This window comes from Mauremys mutica, chromosome 24, assembly GCF_020497125.1.
Source record: "Mauremys mutica isolate MM-2020 ecotype Southern chromosome 24, ASM2049712v1, whole genome shotgun sequence".
NCBI classification, from domain to species: domain Eukaryota; kingdom Metazoa; phylum Chordata; order Testudines; family Geoemydidae; genus Mauremys; species Mauremys mutica.
Window position 1 is genome coordinate 2023201 of NC_059095.1, and position 21311 is coordinate 2044511.

General features: G+C 53.5%; 1 protein-coding gene across 13 annotated transcripts in view; it reads right to left on the bottom strand.

Moving 5' to 3' along the window:
- The window catches only part of LOC123355737 (cartilage oligomeric matrix protein), a 55533-nt gene that overhangs the window by 4868 nt on the left and 29354 nt on the right, over positions 1-21311 (bottom strand). For 2 of the 13 annotated variants that reach the window (XM_044998358.1, XM_044998359.1), the window contains exons 2-12: positions 10732-10783; positions 8758-8930; positions 7415-7552; positions 7234-7311; positions 6927-7085; positions 6221-6325; positions 4747-4854; positions 3985-4144; positions 1979-2097; positions 1519-1571; positions 285-478 (exon numbers count right to left, since the gene is read on the bottom strand). In XM_044998358.1, the coding sequence (XP_044854293.1) occupies positions 285-478; positions 1519-1571; positions 1979-2097; positions 3985-4144; positions 4747-4854; positions 6221-6325; positions 6927-7085; positions 7234-7311; positions 7415-7552; positions 8758-8930; positions 10732-10750 (1306 nt within the window). In that variant the 5' untranslated portion in view covers positions 10751-10783. Of the gene's footprint in view, positions 1-284; positions 479-1518; positions 1572-1978; positions 2098-3984; positions 4145-4746; positions 4855-6220; positions 6326-6926; positions 7086-7233; positions 7312-7414; positions 7553-8757; positions 8931-9653; positions 9712-10731; positions 10784-13707; positions 13797-14046; positions 14108-14513; positions 14719-14745; positions 15066-16762; positions 17131-17795; positions 17882-21311 lie in introns of those variants that run through there. The other 11 variants (XM_044998347.1, XM_044998348.1, XM_044998351.1 and 8 more) reach the window with 11 other exon arrangements.

Below are 21311 nucleotides of genomic sequence, written 5' to 3' on the forward strand. Positions count from 1 at the left end.
TAATACAACCACCTCCCAGATAGGTGCCCTGCTGCGGCCAAGTGTCCATGCACAGCAGGACTTCTCTTGGGACAGTTCTGTAGGAATCCCCACCTGGGGCTGGTTCCCCCTCCCAGTCACAGATGCTGATAATGCTGGGGAGGAATTTCACACCTTTTAACCCAGTCACTACACCCAAGAAAAGGAAGTCATGTCTCCTAAATGTTCTTTAAACTAGCTAGCATGTGACTGAAAACAAGAAGGGGCAGGTCCTGCAGGGCTCGTGCGACACTTGTTCCCCTTACGGTCTGAATCGTCTTGGCTGGGGTTGGGGACTAGCCGGCAGTTGTCAGGGCCGGGAGGTCTTAGATCCGGAATCCCATCGTTGTCATCGTCGTCATCACATTCATCTCCAATCCCGTCGTGGTCCGTGTCCAGCTGGGAGCTGTTGGGCACTGAGGGGCAGTTATCATGTGAGTCCTGGTGGCCGTCCCCGTCTCTGGCAGCGAGAACATCAGAAAAGCCGAGATCAGAACATCTGGCAAGACCAGTGGATACTAAAGGGCGCAACAGGGGCACATGAACTCTGCCCCACATGCAACAGCAAGAAGCCTGCAACAAGTGTGTGTGTGTGTGTGTGTGTGTGTGTTTTACAAAGGCACCCACCTGTCAGGTGAGCTGGGATCCTGCCTGACAGCAGGAAAGGGGCAGCTGGTGGTTTCGCCAGCCATAAAAATCTAACCTGTGACTTAAGCCATGATGAGTTAAATTCACTCAAGCTGGACATGTCTTAATAGACCAGGGGTGGGCAAACTTTTTGGCCCAAGGGCCACCTCGGGGTTGCAAAACTGTGTGGAGGGCCAGGTAGGGAAGGCTGTGCCTCCCCAAACAGCCTGGCCCCCGCCCCCTCCCACTTCCCACTGCCTGACTACCCCCCATAGAACTCCTGACCCATCCAACCCCCCTGCTCCTTGTCCCCTTACTGCCCCGACCCCATCCCCACCCCTACTCCCTGACAGGCCCCCGGGACTCCCACGCCTATCCAACCCTGACTGCTCCCTGACTGCTCTGACCTCTATCCACACCCCTGCCCCCTGATAGGCCCCCCAGGACCCCCATGCTTATCCGAACCTCCGCCCCATCCACCCCCCCCCGCTCCCTGTCCCCTGACTGCCCCTCGGGTCCCCTGCCCCTTATCCAACCCCCCAACCCCCTTACCATGCCACTCAGAGCAGCATGTCTGGCAGCCGTGCTGTCCGGCTGGAGCCAGACATGCTGCTGCACTGCCCTGCAGGAGTGTGAGCCCCGGCACCCAGAGTGCTGCCAGCCGGTGGCGTGGCTGCGGGGAAGGAGGGACAGTGGGGGAGGGGCCACAGGCCAGTCTCCCTGGCCGGGAGCTCAAGGGCCAGGCAGGAGCGTCCCGCGGGCCGGATGTGGCCCACGGGCTGTAGTTTGCCCACCTCTGTAATAGGCCGATAGTTGTCTCAAGAGCAGCTGTTACTTGTTCCCCAAATGAGCCTGGGGGCAGCTGGTTCTCACCGGTCCTGGTTGGTGTCACACAGGTCCCCCACGAGGTCGTGGTCAGCATCTTCCTGGTAAAACAAAACATTAACCATCAGCTGAAACGTGCCCCAGGTGGACTGAAGATTTAGATCCCAAGGAAGAACTGAGACTGCTTGGGCCGAAGCACCTGCCCCCTCAATTGATATTTAGCGCTGGCGAGGTGAAGAGGGCCCCACAGAGGAAGCACTTTCTCCTGCCGTGCTCATGGTGAACTAGTGGATTTCTCCCTGCAACAGTCATGGAGAGCAGTATTTTAGGATGCAAAGCTGCTGCTCCATCAGGCCCATTGCATGCTGGGAGCTGTGGTCTCTCCAGGCTGCCCTTCTGTAGTAGAGACTGAGCTACCAGCAAGGCAGCCCATGGCTGGGCAGCATGGGTGGCATCCCTGCCACTACACCCGCTGATGAGAGCGCAAGCAGGAGCAGCGATTACTTGCCTGGTCTGGGTTACTGATGGTGGGGCAGCTGTCACACACGTCCCCCACTCCGTCCCCATCGCTGTCTTTCTGATCAGGGTTGGGGGTGTTTTTGCAGTTGTCCACCACGTTTTTGATCTCTGTAAGCCACAAACACAGGGCCTTTTAACCCAGCACTGCCACGAGAGGCATATGCAGCAAGCTTGCCTAGGTCAGAGAGGGCAGGAAGCTGGGACTGGCCCAGTTCTTCATGCCCCTCTGTGTGCATTTCATGTATTTATGTTCACTGGCATTTCAGTGCCTCCAAAGGCTCTTCTCTGGGGCTGAATCATCCCCGGGGACTGAAATCAGAAGACCAGAGGCCACATTATTCTGAACCCTTTAATGGTTCAAAGGCAGAAGCACATGCCTGTAAACATAAATTAGTTTGTTCAGCATGGTATAACCTTACTAACTAAAGAGGCAAAAAGAAAACAGAAGATTTGGGTCAGGTAAACAGCCTGACGGGAACCAGAGGCCAAAGGAGAGCATTGAATTGTTGAGCTTTTTGCACTAGAGGTGTGAACGTACTTGACTTCAGTTTTGGCCGGCAATACCACAAGTTGCCTACAGAGGGCAGCTATGTCTGTCAAAGGCCAAAACGGTGCCCACAGCTGTTCGCTGCATTCACCAAACTGAGCTTTGTCTACACTAGATTTTTTCCCCCCTTTGCCGCTCCAAGGGTGGGAGACTTTAGTTTTCCAAGCAATGAACGCTAATCCAGAAGTTACAGCAGCCCACCCGTGACATCTCCCCCAGGGCCCAGGATTCTCCCTAGTGCCCATATCCCCTCTGTGACCTGGGTGAGAGCTAATCCTTTCCTGGGTCCTCCAAATATCCAGCTGGTATGTGAGGGGTGAGGAAGGAAGGGTGTTTAGTGGGAGGGAGACCGATGAGAAAATCCCCCCGGACTGGTAGTTCCCCGCCTGTGGCTCAGGGTACTGGACACAGGGTGTTAACTCTCCTTGTTAACAGCTGCTTCTACAAGTGTCCAGGTTTGCCATTACAAAGAAATCTCACCCAGGTTATCATTCCTAGACACATCTGTACCATGCCGGCCTGCGAGAGGAACTGTTCTCCAACCTGCATTCCTCACAGAGAGTGACAGAGCTGCAAACAGTCAGCATCTTCTCTGTCCAGGAGTAACCGGCTGCAGAGGGTTTACACCAAAGTTGTCAGTGTTTTCCCAAACTGCTCCAAAGCAGATTTTATGTATTAGCCTTGGCTTATTTACTACGCATTGGCTGTTAGACTTGGAAAACTCCGACAGCATCTTCTGGAGGTCTGAGACAGGCCAGTCACAATACACTCAGCAATCTCTCTGACTTCACTTCTTATCACAATGCCATGAGCTTCTCCACCAGTGAATCGCGCCAGGGAGATTCCTTAGTTGTAGCGACTCTGGGGAATAGTCTGTAAAGGAATTTCCTCTCTCCCAGGCCTGGGGCAGTTGTGGTTTCTGGCTCTAGAAAACATGCATTTACCCCCAGCCCAGCTATCTGGTGATGACGTATAGACCAGCAAACCTCTTCCAGGACCTGGCCCTGACACTTGCTGCTTTAACTCCGAGTGTTCCCTCATCAGCCTGAGGCAGATGGAGCACTCGGCAGGCCTTCAGCCTTTGAGCGGCCTAGGCTGGGAGCCGCTCAGTGTGCCCAGCGGCTTCATTTCTACGTGGAAGCTGCTGCAGCTCTGATTTGGGGAGTCGGGTTCTAGGGCCAGTGTGGAGATCGCATGTGTTGTGGCCTCTTGTGAACTGTGAAGGCTCTTGGCCTGTGTCCTTGGTGGGGGCGAATCTCTGCCCAAGGACACAGTGATTAGAAGGGCTTTAGCCAGTCAGAAATTAGTGGTTTTCCTGCAGCGCTTTAGGCCACCTGTCTCCAGTATCTGGTTTCTGCCCAATGTGACTCAGTCTGTGGGCCGGGGCCAGCTCGAGGCACCGCCACTCTCGTTTGGGTGTGGTCTGTGTCCCAGCCCCCCGCCCTTACTGTCTCCATCGATGTCGTCATCACACGCATCTCCCTTCCCGTCGCTGTCGCTGTCCCGCTGGTCGTTGTTCTTCACGTGCCGGCAGTTGTCGCAGGCGTCGCCGAAGCTATCCTTGTCCGTGTTGTGCTGGTCCGTGTTGCGCACAAGGACGCAGTTGTCCTGTGAGGTGGGGGGAAGGGAGCCGTGATGAAGCTGTGCCCGGCCGTGGGGAAGGTACAGAAAGGGGTCCCGGGACAGACCTACTCTGAACGATCTGAGCCCAGCCTGATGCCCTCGTTCCAGGCATTGTCGCAAAGCCCAGGAGCGGTGTATGTTCAGCTGGGACCAGCATTTGCCCAGGATCAACACTGAAAAACTGGGACTCACCCATCCCTGCCACTCCCTCAGAGAAGCACGATTTCATCCAATCGCAGCCTCCCCCTCTTCCTCCACACCCACCCCTTCCTGCCTTGATCGTTTCACGAGAGGAGCAAAGCCTCCGGTCAGCACTGGACAGAACAATGGCTCCTTAGGGCACATCTGAAGCCCTCACCCCAGAAAGCCCCCTTTGCTTCAGGTACCGTAGGGGCCGCCCAAGCTTTGCCCAGCAGAGGCACACGCTGATTAGCGCCGGCCTCAACTTCAGCATCCCAGGGTGAAGGCTACAGGTCTCCAGGCATGTAGGCAGAGCTGGAGCACTGCATGCTGGGACCTCCTTGTTTCCCTGGGTTCGGTGGGTATGTGCTGGCACGGCTTGGGGCTAAGCATTAGAGAGTCCAAACCTCTGCATTTAATATCCCATCTCCATCAGCATCATCATCGCACGCGTCACCGATGCCATCCTTGTCCGCATCCTCCTGGCCGGAGTTGGGGACGGTCACACAATTATCCTGGCAGAAGAGCAGCCGTGAAGTACCTTGAGCTGCTGGTGTATTGTGCAAACACCCTCCCCGCCGCCGTCTTTCAAACCACAAAATCCTGGGCAAGCCGGCCCTGGGAGTCAGGTCACTCCGGAGCCAGTCCCGGGGTGGCGGCTGCGAGTGACGCGTCTGCCCTGGGAGTCAGGTCGCTCCGGAGCCAGTCCCGGGGTGGCGGCTGCGAGTGACGCGTCTGCCCTGGGAGTCAGGTCGCTCCGGAGCCAGTCCCGGGGTGGCGGCTGCGAGCGACGCGTCTGCCCTGGGAGTCAGGTCGCTCCGGAGCCAGTCCCGGGGTGGCGGCTGCGAGCGACGCGTCTGCCCTGGGAGTCAGGTCGCTCCGGAGCCAGTCCCGGGGTGGCGGCTGCGAGCGACGCGTCTGCCCTGGGAGTCAGGTCGCTCCGGAGCCAGTCCCGGGGCGGCTGCGAGCGACGCGTCTGCCCTGGGAGTCAGGTCACTCCGGAGCCAGTCCTGGGGCGGCTGCGAGCGACGCGTCTGCCCTGGGAGTCAGGTCGCTCCGGAGCCAGTCCCGGGGTGGCGGCTGCGAGCGACGCGTCTGCCCTGGGAGTCAGGTCGCTCCGGAGCCAGTCCCGGGGTGGCTGCTCCGAGCGACTCGCCTGCCCTGGGAGTCAGGTCACTCCGGAGCCAGTCCCGGGGTGGCGGCTGCGAGCGACGCGTCTGCCCTGGGAGTCAGGTCGCTCCGGAGCCAGTCCCGGGGTGGCTGCGAGCGACTCGTCTGCCCTGGGAGTCAGGTCACTCCGGAGCCAGTCCTGGGGCGGCTGCTCTGAGCGACTCGTCTGTCCTGGGAGTCAGGTCACTCCGGAGCCAGTCCCGGGGCGGCTGCTCTGAGCGACTCGTCTGTCCTGGGAGTCAGGTCGCTCTGGAGCCGGTCCCGGGGTGGCGGCTGCGAGCGACTCGCCTGCCCTGGGAGTCAGGTCACTCCGGAGCCAGTCCCGGGGCGGCTGCTCTGAGCGACTCGCCTGCCCTGGGAGTCAGGTCACTCCGGAGCCAGTCCCGGGGCGGCTGCTCCGAGCGACTCGCCTGCCCTGGGAGTCAGGTCACTCCGGAGCCAGTCCCGGGGCGGCTGCTCCGAGCGACTCGCCTGCCCTGGGAGTCAGGTCACTCCGGAGCCAGTCCCGGGGTGGCTGCTCCGAGCGACTCTCCTGCCCTGGGAGTCAGGTCACTCCGGAGCCAGTCCCGGGGCTGCTCCGAGCGACGCGCCTGCGTGGCTTGGGGGCCAGTGGTTCCATAGGGGTGAGGAAGCGGAGCTGACCTGCGTTTTGAGCTCTTTAGGGCTGGCCTCTTGCTCTGCACTGCCCTGGTGTCCTGCTCAATCTCTTACCTTGCGGCATTTTCGGTCTGTGCAGCGCAGCTTCTCATCCGGGAATCCATCGATGTCCGTGTCCCTCCCGCAGACGTAGCCGTTCCCGGCCCAGCCGACAATGCACTGCAAAACAGCAGGTGTGGGGAGTGAGGGTGCAGGGAGAGATCTACTGCAGACCCGCTCTGCTGAGCACATGCATCCGGGCTGCAGGGCTGCATACCACGGGCTGCACTTGGCCTCACAAATCCTGGGGGATTGGACGCCTCATTCCCCAGGTGAGCTGTCCCCTGGAAGAGGCAGCTGTGCTGTGACGTGTTAGTTCAGATCTGAGCTCTCAGCTGCATACTGAGGCACAGAGATTCAGCAGCCCTGGGCTCCCCCTGGCCCCAGCGTGTTCCACTGGACCTTAGCGCCCAGTCTGAACAGGGCTCACCAGTGCAGTGCTCAGGGGCTGCGGGGACACAGAGACCTGGAAGCGTCGGCTCACTGCATGTAGGCAGCATCTTCTCAGCAAGCAACAGGCCGCTCTGCGGTGTGCTAACGGAGAGGTTCCCCTCTCAGCTCCGCTGGGAGCAGGAAGTGATGCAGACTTGAACTGGTGGCAAGTGCTGGCCAGCAGGGGTCAGTGATAGACACAGGAACCCGTGTACGGACGTGAAGGGAAAACAACCCTTCCCCCCCCCAAAGGCTTTGCTGTCTAAGCAAAGGGCGGTTTGCTTCTCACCACACACGAGATGGTCCCGTCACGTTCAACGATGCAGCGAGCTCTCTCATGGCACGGGCTGAGTTCCCCGTTGGGACAGCGTCTCTCCGCCTGACTCCTGCACCCAGCAATCTGGTCCCCAACAAAGCCAGGCTTACAGGACCCGCACCGGTAGGATCCCTGCCAGAGGAGCGACAAGAAGTAAGGTGGGTGCTGGGAAAACATTGCTTGAACCCCCATCCCATGGGTGCGACTGCTCCGTCCCAACGGAAAGGGGACGCCACAGGGTGTCTCGGGGCAGCGGCCCAGGCCAGCTGGTGCTACTTACCCGAGTGTTGATGCAGATGGAGTTGGGGACGCAAGCCCTGGCGCTGTCGGTCACACATTCATTGATGTCTGTACAGACCTGTCCGGGGAGGAGGAAGTGGGAGGGTGAGTCGCACCTCAGTGGAAAGCAGCCACCTCGCTTAAAGTGGCTTTTGGGGATGGGATGAGGGGGGTGGATGTACCTGTTTGTTGGCTTTGGCGAATGCTAGCCCCACCCCTTGGGGTGTTGGCCCTGTGTAGCCGGTGGGACAGGGGTCACAATGGAAGCCAGGGGCCGTGTTAACGCAGTTGACTCTTGGGAAGCAGGGATTCGTGCTGCACTGTAGGCAAGAAGGAGAGTTCCTGCTGAATTGCTAGTTGTGATTATAAACCAGCCATTCCTATAGTCTGACCCCAGCGGGACAGGGCAAGGAGGGACGGCCCCAAGAGTGAATGGGGGGATTTGAATTTCTGTGCCAGTGGAAAGTGCAGCTCCCCATAGCGTGACCAGATGTCCCGATTTTATTGGGACAGTCCCGATTTTTGGGTCTTTTTCTTATATAGGCTCCTATTAACCCCCACCCCCATCCCGATTTTTCCCACTTGCCGTCGGGTCACCCTAGCTCCCCATGTCCTCCGCTCTCCCAAGCTGAATAGGGCGCAGACAAGGAAAGCAAATCAACTGAGAAGATTCCTTCCCGTTATTTTCCAAGGTGCCGTCTGCTTCCCAGGCAGGGTAGTAACTGACCCGTCTTGGCAGCGTCTCAGAGTCCGAAGTTCTGTATAATTGGCCATGCTGGTTTTGAGGGGTCAGGGTTTATTCACAGCACTGTGGTGAAATTGCCCGTCTCTGAAGGAGAGCGTTAGCGTTCAACAGCACCTCCAGCCCCAAAGATTATACTTCCCTTCATTTTAAATTGCTTCATCTTTTCCCACCGTTTTAATTTAATCCTCGTGCATTATATCCCCCGTGTCATTAAACAAAGAAACCTGTTGCCATCCAACAAACCTCAGCAACTGAACGAAATTCTAGCCGTACAAAGGACGTTTAACCGGTCTTTAGTAAGCGACTAGCCAAAGAATCAGAGGGAAAAAATCATTTGCCTAGTAGAATCTGATCTTAAACTGCAGAGACAGATTGGAAACACAGGCTGGTTTAGTGTGTTCGGAGGGAGCCTGCTGTGCAGGTTTCAGGGGTCCATTATGATCATCTAGCCTGAGGTGCACATCACAGGCCAGCGACCCTCACCTGATAACTTTTTGCATCAGGCCCATGCCTCCTGTTTGCATCACTTTTAGAAAGAGACACCAGGCCTTTAAAGACTCCTTGGATGGAGCAAGAAGAAAGGATTTAATACATGAGAGATGCATCTACTCCAGTTAAATTACAGAGGGCATTGGTCTGTTGCATTAGGCAGGGAAGTGTAACTGTGTGACCTCCACTGCTGACGACCAGGCTAACGTGAGAGACTCCTACTCTGCTCCAGAGAGGAGTTAGCCACAGGTTTCTGTAATGTCCAGTGACTCACTGCAGGTGGGTTCTGACCTCATTGATATCTGTGCAGTGGGTCCCATTGCCTGTGAAGCCCAGGGGGCAGGGTCCACAGTGGAAGTCAGAGTCACTCTCTGTGCAGGTAACTCCACGGAAACACGGGTTTGGCAAACATCTGGGAAATCGTGTTATGCTGATCCCTGGGCCCGTTGCCCCTGGGTGCATGCCTGGAGAATAGAAAACATGTTAGGAACAGAGCTGCCACAGCCAGCACCTATCCTATGTTACACTTACCTGGGGCCTTCTCATAGTGCTTCACAAATAGTGAATGATCTCTCACTACCCTGGGAGGGGAAACAGTCATGTTCCTATTTTGCAGATGGGGAAACTGAGGCACAAAGAAGTTACTTGTCTGAGGCCTCTCAGACTCAGTGGGAAATACAGCCTGGAATCTTGACTCCCCATCTGGTACATTAATGACATCCACATCCTTCTCAATCCTGCTCGCATAACCCTCACACCCATTACCCAGACTCCCCAGGGTAGCAGAGGGTCCAGAACTGGCCCCAGAAGAGAGGGCTGGTACGACTCCCAGCTGGGGAGCTAAGATTAGCATCTATTTCTGAAGCTCCAGGGTTGTCCCATGGGAGGACTGTTACTGCCTTGACCGTATGGATTAGAGCTGCAGGGATGCTATGAAGTGTGCTCGTTCAAGGCCCTGACAGCTCGAAGGATAGCCCCAGGAATGCCAAGTGATCCATCTTTCCCCAACCTCTTTGGAAACCAGAGTAATGAGCAGGGAAGACAGAGATCAAGTGAGAGGAAGAAAGTTCAAGACAGTTTTATGAGCAACTTATTAAAACAACTGCTGTGGATGAATGTGATTCTGTACGGCGGGTCCCAGAGGCTCTGGCTAATCTCTTCTGCTGCAGAAATGTGGAACCACTTACTGCTCTATTCTTTAGATGTGCTGGCAAATAACGGAACATCTCCCTCAACTGCGCTCTCCTAAAACCAAATAGACTGGAAGTAAATCTCAGTCCAGAAAGTCGCTTAGTGGGGAGCAGGCAGCAATTGATGTACAAAATGTTGATTGTTTCCTTGCTCGGACGGGGCAGGAATGGCTTGGAAGGACTGGCACAGAGTAACAGGAGCGGCCAACTCTTAACTAGCAAACTTGCCCCCATCCGCCCCCTAACTACCCCCTCAGAGCCCCTGCCCCATGGGGTTATTAGGCGAAATGACTGCCCGCCCGGTGCAGCGTGGCCCGGCGGAGGCTGTTCTGGAACAGACTCTATCAGCAGTTGAGGGTACAAAGAGCTGGGGGTTGTGTGGGCCAAGGCAGCCGGCGATCGAGAGGACTCCGGGCTCACCTCCCTGCAGCACTGCACAGGTTTAACTTGAGGCCTGATTTTCACACAGATGCGAGAGGCTGTGTGGACACGCCGCGTTCAGGCGAAGAGCAGCGGTTTAGCTTACGTTGACTAGGAACACGTCTGAGCGGATCTAAAAGACAACTGTCCACACCGCGTTTTACAGCAGCGTAATTAACCTAGCACATGTGTGTCTGGGCCAGGCCTGGGGGGCAGAAGGGAAGAGGCTTATGTAGGCGCGTGTGCTCCCAGCCCCTGCACCAGCTAATTGTTCCGCCTGCGATTGCTAAGGGGGTGACACCCTAGGACAAAGACCTGAGCACAGGGCTGGGCTCCAGAAATACCCACGTTCTAACCCCAGCTCCGACTCTGACTTCCTGGGGGCAAGTTGCTTCACTTTCCCTAGTTCACAGCTGGGTATAATTATCCTCAGCTGCCTCCCAGGAGTGGGTCACGAAGCTTAGTTAACGGTTACGAAGTGCTTTGAACAGGGGCGTTGCCAAGTCTGAGGATTATCCGAGGGCACTTCTCGTGAAGGTGAACGAGCCAACCCCTTGATGGGGGCTGGGGTAGGTGATGGTCTGTTGCTTGTTTAAACAAACGTAGGAGGCAGCAGTGAGCAGTTGGGCCTGGGCCATTTCACGGAGCAACTCACCGCAGGCATCGCACTCCATGACCGTGTTTTTCAGGAACGTGATCTCCTTAATCTAGGAAGGAAACAAGAGCCACCAGTTAGCCAGAAGCTTCCGCTCCCATTCGGGTCGCTTGCACTGAGGCTTTTCAGTGCTAGAAGGGACTTGCACACCTGTGCTTCTACACGGCTGTTCACAAGAGGCGTAGTCTTGCACCAACACCTGAGTGGTGGGCCTTGTGCGGACTGAGACCGCCCTGCACACCTTTCACACACCCTTCAGCCTAGAGGAGGCAGGCCCCCCTTGCTGCCGAGATGAGCTTACCATGGGCCAGGGGAGAGACGTGTTTCCTTTTCCCAGGGGCTTTAATACTCATGTAGGTTGCTGGGCTTCTCCCTCATAGCACTGAGTGCTATTCCCTGCAGCTGTACCTCCCCTCTAAACTGGAGGGCATGAAAGGGAAAGTCAGGGCCAGTAAGGGGTTAATTAGTGTCACACGGGGGCCACTAGATGAAGGGCCTTCTGGTCTGACAGGTATCAGAGGGGGAGCCGTGTTGGTCTGGATCTGTAAAAGCAGCAGAGAGTCCTGTGGCACCTTATAGACTAACAGACGTATTGGAGCATGAGCTTTCGTGGGTGAATACATCCGTGCATCCGACGAAGTGGGTATTCACCCACGATAGCTCAAGCTCCAATACGTCTGTTAGTCTATAAGGTGCCACAGGACTCTTTGCTGGTTTGACAGGTGGAAAATCGAGGGAGAGCAGAGACTCTCCGAGTATCTGGGGTGTCGGACAGCCTGCTCAGCACTGCAAGTGCCACGGCTGGTGCACAGCTGCTCTGAGACCCAGGCTCTGTCCTGCTCTTCCCCTCCCAAAGGCACTTACTCCAGGGACACCCCCCCCCATTCACTTAGCAACCTGCTGGGTTTTCTAGTGTGGGAGGATGAAGGCAAAGCAGCTGGCAGAAGCCACTGAAATGGCTGCAAGGGACTGGCCATCTGCCTAGCCAGTTCCTTTAATCCAAAGAGGGGGTGCGGGAAGATCAGCAGGGTCATTAAAAAAATCTGGATAATCTGCAGTGGTGGGGGTGGAGACAGGCTGTCCCGTCAGAGGAGTAAAGGATGTTGGCCTGGCACAGACAACGCTGTGTGTGTTTCAAGGCACATGTAGAACTCAGCGTTGCAGGACTCTCCGTGACCCCAGCTCTCCTAAAGCTACACCCAAGCCAGAGAGCCTGGTTATAACCCAGCTAAAGCAGCTAGCAAGGGCAGGAGCAGCCCAAGGCTTTAGTCTGGTTCTGGGGACACCAGTGAGGTCCCAGGCAAAACACCCCTTTCATCTGTGGCCCCATCGCAACTAGGAAAATGCACGAGCTACGTGTTTTAAGGCAAGACTTTGCACTCAGCGTAGGCACCTTTCAAAATAGCAATGGCAGACCCTGAGTGCCTGGGAGCCCAGTGTCCAAAGTGCACTGGCTGGGGAATTGTCTAGATGACTTCATAGGTCTTTTCCAGCTCCCATTTCTGTGGTTCCATAACAGCGGCGGGAGCAGCGCTGCCCAAGTGAGGGAAGGGGAGGAGTCAGACTGCAAAGTGACATCCCCTAGTCTCTCTCCAGCACCCACAGACCTTGTGTTCTCATCACCACTGATCAGGATTGTGCCCACACGGAAGCACCTGTTCATACCTTGCCCACAGCTCCTACGTATAAGGCCAGGGTTTCCCTTTACACCAGACTCTTCTTCCATCCAGCGTTACCCTGGGGCTACAGTAATCTTCACGTCATGTGTTTAGAATAATTGAATCTAATCCAGATGTCGCACCAAACCCAAATCCCCAATTCAAAGCATTCCAGCCAGTGAGGGAGTTTGGAGCAGGATTGGAGCGCTGCTATCCAGCACCACCTCTAATTCAGCCTGGTGCTGCAGATTCGGGCTGCATCGCCACCTGTTGTTACTCGTTACTGATGTGTGAAATGCTGAATTGTGGAAAATAAGGTAATAGAAAAACTTAACTAAATGAACAGCACCTCTGTGTAAGCTTCCACCTTCACTCTCTAGTGATGTGCGTGAGTCCTTCATTCGAGAGAGTCTGTTAGAGACTGAATCCATGGCAGAATAAATAAAAAAGCCTGTGTGGAGAAGCAACGCTCAGCTTGAAGGGCGTGTTGGAAAGCACCGCCCCAGGCTACCAGGAGCCATGTCTGACCTGATTCCTAGCAAACACTGGATATTTATGCAACAGCCTGAAATGTGAGAGTAACTCAGTGCAACAGATGGTTTTGCAGATTAGAGGCTGCCCAGTTTGCACTGGCACAGGGGCCTGGCTGCCATTCCAATTCTCTGGCAGGCACAGGCTGCTGCCTTCCGTGAACAGAGGCGAGAGAGGGAGAATGGAATCTTTCTATGGAGTTAAAAAGGAGCTGACCAGACAAACTGCCACCTCCTTGGTAAAACAGACAAGATCTAAATTCACCCAACGTTCCAAAGTCCCTCAGCTGCTGCTGGAGCCTGCGAGGTGTAGGATTAAAGCACCAGGAGGAAACAGAGACCGTGAATACAAGGCTTGTTCAGATCCCATGTGACTTCTGTTTCCTAGACCCTACTGGGTGGCTGAATGGGCTCCTCTCTCTTCCAGCCTGGTCTCTGCCTGTTGACTTCATAAGCCCACAAAACCAAGGAAAAAATGATTCTCCTACTGGCCCTGCCACACATTACTCCAGTGATATATGTCCAGTCTGTCTATTCATGTACAAAAATCATTCTTCATCTGTGTTAGTTTTTGGTAAGATGAGGGCCCAAGCAGTTTGCATGGAAATTTGAATCCAAAATTATCCCAGAATTCAGCGATGCTCAGAGCTAGGTGTGGGGATCCTACCCTTACATGGGATGAGAATACCATTTTGATCTCCCTGTTCAACAGGTCAGTGTGCGAGGCAGCTGCCTTCCTGGTCCCTCTGGCACAGTGTGGGAGAGAACTGGACCGCTTTCTCACGTACCTGCTGCTTCAGCAAATCTCTGACTTCCTTCAGTGCCAGGTTAGTTTCTCTCATCTCTGCAAGCATCTGGTGCCCGACATCCCCTCCTACTGAAAACAGGAGCATCAGTAGTGGAACATGCCAAATCGTCTGCTCACCTCTGCATTGTGTTTACTGATTCTTCATTGTTATGCCTCTCCAAATAATTACAACCCACTAGCGAGGACCCCCTCCCCAGTCTGGGGCTAGGAGGCAGTTGCTGAGAGTAATAAGGAGTTGCACACTCCAGAAGGAAGATTACATTGGACATCAACGGCGCTGAGTCAGAGATGAGAATGCAGGGACTTTTTCAAGGAGTACCTGGTAATGTGATCAACATTAAAACCGTAGGAGGAACCTGTCTTCATTTCACCCCAAAGCCACTAACCAGACCCCTCTTCCTCAAGGGATAACCATCGACTTCCATAATGCATTTACTGGCCACATTGTGACAGGTGCAGGAAAGGCAAGATGGGTAACACACCTCCCTGTCTCTCTCCCACTACTCCGGGGAGGGGGAGGGTTTGGGTGGCATTTGGGTAACCTGCCAAGGTGACACTTAGCCCCACCGCTAAACTGCCAGGCCAGCTCATCCGCCGGCTGTGGGGCTAACGGTTCGTGGGATAGGTTTTGCATACAGAAGGGGGGGTATGCTGCTGACGGCGGAAGGCAGTTTACAGCCCAAGGCAGTGGAGGATTCTATGAGGGGCAGCATCAAACATCAGCTGGCCCGAAGGCTGCGCCCATGCATAGAAAGAAGAGCTGCTGCCCAGGGGGGCACGGCCCACCTTGTTCCTAAGATCCAGGAGGCTCTTCATCCACTGCTTTAAGGGTGCTTTGCGGGGCAGTTTCGCCTGCCCACTTGTGGACAGCAGCAGATCCCCCGGCATAGAATTGCCTTGTTGTGGATTCTGGGACCTGCAAGGGATGTGGCACATGCGCCTGCAGGCACTGCCGCTCCAGGGGGGTTGAACAGAGATGTGCAAAACAATTCCCAGGTCACCACTGGGCAAAACCAACCCCTCTGAATTCTGATTTGGCTCCTCTTTGAAATATTTGATGGTCCTGCTCATGACGATGGAACGTTCCAGCTGAATTAACTAACCCCTGAGGCTAGTTCATTCGAATCCCCTGCCATGCTGAGCGAGAGAGTCTCTGTCTAGTGTATACTCCTGGATACTGTTTGGCTTGGGGGGTGGGGGTGTCACGTGATTTGTAACACAGCACAATTGTCCATGCATTTGTCTCTGTGAGGTGACACCACTGCACACGCTACACGGGATTGGGCCTGAAGATCATTTGGAAATCGCAGCTAATTCAGAACATGACAGCCTGTAGCCTGCCTTGGCTCTCAGTCAGTTCTGCAATGAAATTCAAGGCATTTGTTTTAACCCGTGAAGTCCTGAGTGGTTTTGGCCTTGTCTGCCTAGAGACTGCCTCTGTCCTCATGCAGTCCCATAGCAGCCGTAAGCTACAGGGTCACTGAAGCAAATAAAATGTCTTGCCGTTAGCCCCTGGGTTTTCAGGGAGGGGAACTGGGCTTGGGATTTCAGTTCCTCACAACTTGGTCTTTAAGTCCAGCTCTGCCAAGGTATTTAAGCCTCTACCGTCCATTGCAATCAATGGTGCTTAATAACGACTCTGGTTCTGGGCACTAGAACCTAAACTTGGGTAGCCTTTGAGGCATGCTGCAAAGCTCATCTATGATCCAGTGGGGAACAGCGCATTTAAAAAATCGCTTAGTAAAAGCCACGCCAGATGGGTCAGCTGTGCTGCTCTTTTCCTGACCCCAAAAGGGAGACCACCACTCTCTCTTTTCTCTTCTCTTCTCTCCTCAAGGCATTTCTGACCAACCTGATCCCCCAGTACCTCGCACAGGGAGCAGTAAGGAAATTTCCTATCCCCACACAGCACTGTGTAATTGGTCAGGTGCATTATGGGAGAAGGGACTGTCCTCCTCCTCTGAAGCCTGAGGTATCTGCCAACGCCAGTGGCGGGATATCAGACATGAAGGTCCACCTAGTTGACTCCATACAGCACGTTGTATGTTCTGTAATGAATAACCCTGAATGTCTGGAGGGTTGGCTCTGACAAGTATTTCAAAGTTTGGGTGAATATTTGTCACCTCTCCAGCACAATTCGGTCTAGGAAACGAACCGACAAACACCACAAGAGTATCTAAGTCAAACACCAAATGAAACCTGCTTTTCCCAGTAGGGAGTGGAGGCTGGTCAAAACGTTTTCTGACTTCACAAAACTATTCTGTGAGGGTTCTGGCTTAAGGTTCTATTTTATCTGAATGGGTTTGTCTGTCCCTAGTAGCCCGATACTATTTTAAAATGAACAGCGGAAAAGATTGCATAACACGCACAAGGAGCTAGGTGCCCCAATGGGATTCCTCCAGGCAATCTGAGCATTTGCAGACATGCCCTTCAGTTTGCAGCCCATATTCCTGAGCTCCCTCGCGCTCTTTACAAACGCATTTCGCCCTTTGGAACTGGCTCTTTTAGTTCTTGCTTTGCTTGACATGGGAATCACAGATTCCTCATGACTTGAGCAACAATCCTGACCATACTGCTCAAGAAACAAAGCACTGCCACGAATCCCACCCAGGGCTGAAGTCCTAGCCTAGACAATAGAGCTGTGTGCGTATGCAGAGCATACAGAAATCCCAGGTATCTGCCACAGAACATCCTGCAGCAAATAGGTCTTTAATCTCATCATTTGCAAAACAAAGATGACTTGCCAGGGGCACATTATCCTATTTGCAAAATAACAAAAATTTGGTCAGTTCCAGCTGCCAAAGGGGATGAGATTTAATTTGTTAAAACATTGTTAAATAGAGGAAAAAATACAGCGTAGGACTGGAACATTTAAACCGACTGACTCAAGGTTTTATAAGAAGCTACAATTGATAAAAATCCAATTCAGGTATCACCAGCTATGGTTGACGAGTCATCTGCTTTCTCACAGCTCTGCTGCATGCAGTGTTTGCAGAGAAGGTCCGCGCACATAGAGGTAATTAAAACCCACTTACCTCCTACACCTGTCATCTGACTTGATGCAAAAGGACAACAGAGGCTTAGGAGAAAAATGAAGGCTAGAGTCGAAATCATTCTTGAATCCCAGAGAGGTGAGAACGTGTGGGCTTCTCTTGCAAGGAATTTAACCTGCAGGCTTGCCTCTGCTCCCCATTAGTGTCTGTGGTTCGCTGTTTATGAAGTTGCATTCCTTCCTCTGAAGTTCTTCTTCTCTGATGCTGGACTAGGAGTGGACGTCATTTCTGGCTCCCAGTCCACAGAGAAGGGTTACAAAAGTAAACAATATGAAAAAGTCATCAGGAGAGTAGTTTAGTGGTTTTTTTAAAACCATCTTGCACCACAAAAAGGTCAGAACATTCCAGAATTAAATGGATTCCCTTTTAGATCAGTGACTTTTTTTTTTGATGGGGCGGGCCGGGGAGGGTGGAATTTATAGCCCTGGCTCTAATGGCATTTTCCTTCTAGCATTGCTCACAAGAACGCACCAGCTTACAGTGAACGTGGGCTTAACTAGAGATTCATCCAGGATCCTTTGGACTCCCAAAAGACAGTTCTGCCACTTGCTGTATTGTTCCAGCCTCTTCCAGCCACTAGAGGACAAACCCATCACGTATGTCTTCCATTCAGCGGCTTCCCATGGGGCACAGGCTCAGCACAGACGATTACAGTAGCCAGGGGCCGAGCTGCAACAGACTAGTTGGGGGGCTGCAGTGACCAACGGTGGTTACCTACTCTGAACCGGTCAGAAGGTGAAGTGTCCACGTCGCACAAACCACCCACACAAGCGGCACTACCTGGCCTTTGTGTTAGTCATCTTAGAGAAGAGGCCAGCACTTAAACAGGCCACGGACTCCTGCCCTCGCTTCTACGGGGAACGAAGCATATTGGGAGGGGGGTAGAAGGGAAAGCTCTTTCTTCTGCTCCCTTTGCTGGTCCAGCTGTGTGGATAATTGACTCTCAATCCAGCACCTTCCACCAGCACCAAATTCACCACACAGCAAACACAGGAGGACTCAAAAATCCACTTACAAGGCAGCTTTGGGATGACCCTGCCCCTCTCGGTGTCATCAGAATAAGAGGAAGTTCTGGGTACAGCTGCGGCCCACACTGGAAGGTTTTCAGGAGTGACGAAAGCCAGCTCGCTCTCCTCCTTGCTCTGTGCACACGCGCAGGAGGATTGTGAACTCTGACTTGCTGCAGCTGTGCTCTGGCAGCCTCTCATTCATGCTGTTCTCTTGGAGGTTCCACAAACAGCAGAGCCCCAGAGCGTGGCACCCTGGGCTCTTCGCTGGTGGAGCAGCGGGACCTTTGCATGCTCATCTGAAACTTTTGATAAGGTCTGAAGACAAAATGACCACGTAGCCTGTGTGCTACAGAGTGGGAGGTGAGGCGATGGGGAGGGACCCCCCTGGCGAAGGTGGCAGTCCAGCAGTGGTTAATTTTATGTTCCATGAATGGTGGAACAGGAAGTTTTTACTTTGTAGAGCCAGCCTTTATATATAGTAAATTTGCAGCTGTTAAGCAGCCGTTATATTACTCTTAACTTATCTGAAACACACACAAGTCATCTTTAGCCAACTAGGGCTGGCTACAGCTGGGTCAGGAGCCCCTAGGAATGCTCACGATGCTGTAAATAAAATGTTTGCTGTAAATAAAAGGACTTCAGCTTGAATTGAAAGTAACTGTCACTTCCCACCCGTACTGCAATTTTCATCATTCTGTCTGGCACCTTCATGGCAAACCAAAGCAAAACCATGGTGACTGTCAGATCTTCACTAACAACCACTGCCTCTCTCGGGGCCACTCACGGGGGAAGCCAGCCCTACTTTTTTTTTTTTTTTTAAGCCAAAAAATTTCAGTGAACTAAATTCTGTCGAAGATGCTGGACTGAGAGCCCTAAAGCCCAAGTCCTCTGTCCCAAGAACACGTATCGCTTGGGCAGCAACCATGCAGGCTTTCCACACATTATCCCCCAGCTAACATCCCTCCATCCTACTTTGGAAAGACCCCTTGCTAAGGGGAAAGAGAGTTGTTCAGTGTCTGTGGCCCATTCAGCCTATGGCCTTCCTGCTAGATGGCCAACAAGGGACCTGTTAGTGCCACTTCTGGTGGTGGCAGAGTTTGATGGGAAGCACGTTACTTTGACAGAAGCCTGATGGCTCATTATGCCAGGCCCAGCACCGACTCTCCAAAATACCTGTTTGGTTCAAGGAAGAAAAGCGCAGAATGAGAGAGACGTAACCCACGTGGAATGAGGAGCAAACACAAGGGTCCCTTGTGAGCTAGTCCCAGCAGGAATTCACATCGGAGAATTTGCTTAACATGGAGAAATATCTGTATCTATATAGACACAGACCAGCCCATCAAAACCGCAGCATTACAAAAATAAAAACTGGAACCATTCAATCCAAAGCAAATAAAATGTGCCTGTGCAGTAATAACGTTTTCTGCCATCCAAGTGAGGCGTTGCTTAATGATATCAGAGCAATAAAAATCCTTAAGGTCGAACGCCCCATAAACAGGAGTTTGGATGCCATGTCACAGTGAGTGCTGCTCTGGCCCCTCTGCATCTCCTAGCCAAGCCCAGACAAGGGCAAACGAGGACACACACTGTCCTTCAAAAACTAAATAAAAAAAAGTACAGGAAGTTAGAGCAAGTGGTTAGACCAATGCAGGAATTGTTCCCTTGGAATTCATAAGGGTTTTATTTTCTTGCACTGTTAGTTTTGCAATAAAATTTCAGAAACCAACCGGATAAGTCTCTGAGCTGCCTCATGTCTCTTCTCCAAACCAGATGTTTGCTAACCCCTGGTGAATGGACGTGTGAAATGCTACAGCCCCTAACCAGAAAGGGAGCAGCACCCGGAGCCATGCAAAGTCAGGGTGGGGACAGGGACATCAGCAGCAATCCTGACCCCTCTGCTTGGGACGCAGCAGTTACAGCTCGAACACCTCTCCTGCCACGGCTACCCCGTGCCTCACCTGGGGCTGCGGGAGCCTGGTGTCCACACTGGTGTGTGAAACCCCCACGACTTTCACAAACCTCTGAAACAACCACCATTAGATGTTAATTCACTTCCTTCCATGTTCGTCTGGGGACTGAATACAAAACCTAAAGAGAACACTGGGAGGGAGAAAAACAAATGCAAACCTGGGGTGAAGGGCATCTGGGACAGGCTCATGGGACACCAGAACCAAGCCAAGCTCCTCCTTCCAGGCAGTTAGCCCCTTCACACAAGATGAAGTCATGGAAGCACTAACAACAATCAGGGTTCCCACCTGTGACCCTTGCCGCTGCTGGCTGGTAAAGCCGTAGAGAACATCTGGGACCCCCACTAACAGAGCCCAGCCACATTTCTTCCTTTACCTCCCGTCCCATAGGACACAATAGTCTAATACTAATGAAGCCACCAGTGGATCCTGGAGACCTCATGAATTTGCCCAGTGTAGAACCGTGCCTTTCTAAGCTAGATACTAGGGAAGTTAGCAGAACACACACACCAGTCTGTTCGTTTTAAATCCCACCTGTGAAGGAGAGAGAAAAGCGATTGTTACTTGGGCTCAGATCGTATGGTGCTGGGGAGCCGGGAAAGTCAGGAAAGCGTTTTCACTGCACACCAATCCCCTGCTGATGGACTGCGGTGGAGGATCCAGCTCTCAGGGCTGGAAGGAAAGGGCAGTCTCCATTGCCCATTCAATCCTCAGCCTCTGTGCCAAGACTGCCAACTGTGATGTCTCTTTGTGGGGCTTGGACGGCTTTCCGCAAGGAGCCAGACCAAGACCCTGCGCCTGTGCAACTATGTCTGATGGGCATTTTAGAAACAGGCACTTTCATCACTCACAATTAATTTTGTGCACATCAGATGTGGCAGCTGTCAGTCCCCAGCTACCTGGTCAGGTTGGAACTGAAAACCCAGAGGGGTGTCCCCATCACCAATCCCTTGTAGGCCTCATTCCTAGTGCATATAGGTGTTTGCCAAACTATGTTTTATTCTACAAAACAAAGCAGGGCGGCACGCTGCAGGGGGCGCACTGCCGGTCGCCGGTCCCGCGACTCCAGGGGACCTCTTGCAGACGTGCCTGCGGAGGGTGTGCTGGTTCCGTGGCTCCGGTGGAGCATCCGCAGGCATTCCTGCGGGAGGTCCACCCGAGCCGCGGGACCAGCGAACCCTCCGCAGTCATGACTGCGGAAAGTCCGCCGGAGCCGCCTGTGCCCTACTGGCAAAATGCTGCCCCAAGCGCGCGCTTGGCGCGCTGGGGTCTGGAGCCAGCCCTGCCCTGCCCTCTGGCCCTCTCCTTTATTTATATATATATATATATATAACACACACACACACACTCTATAGAATTTTTCAGCAAGATACAGAAGATGGGTCTCCAAAGCAACAGGCCTAGAATATTCCCCTTGAGTGAATTTTCTTAGGTACCATGTTTGAAATCTGGGCCTGATTTGCCTCTCACTGACACCACCATAAATCACAAGTCACCCCAATGAAGCCCATGGAGATACTGCAGCGTCAGAGGAACACTAGGCTCTTGGCATAT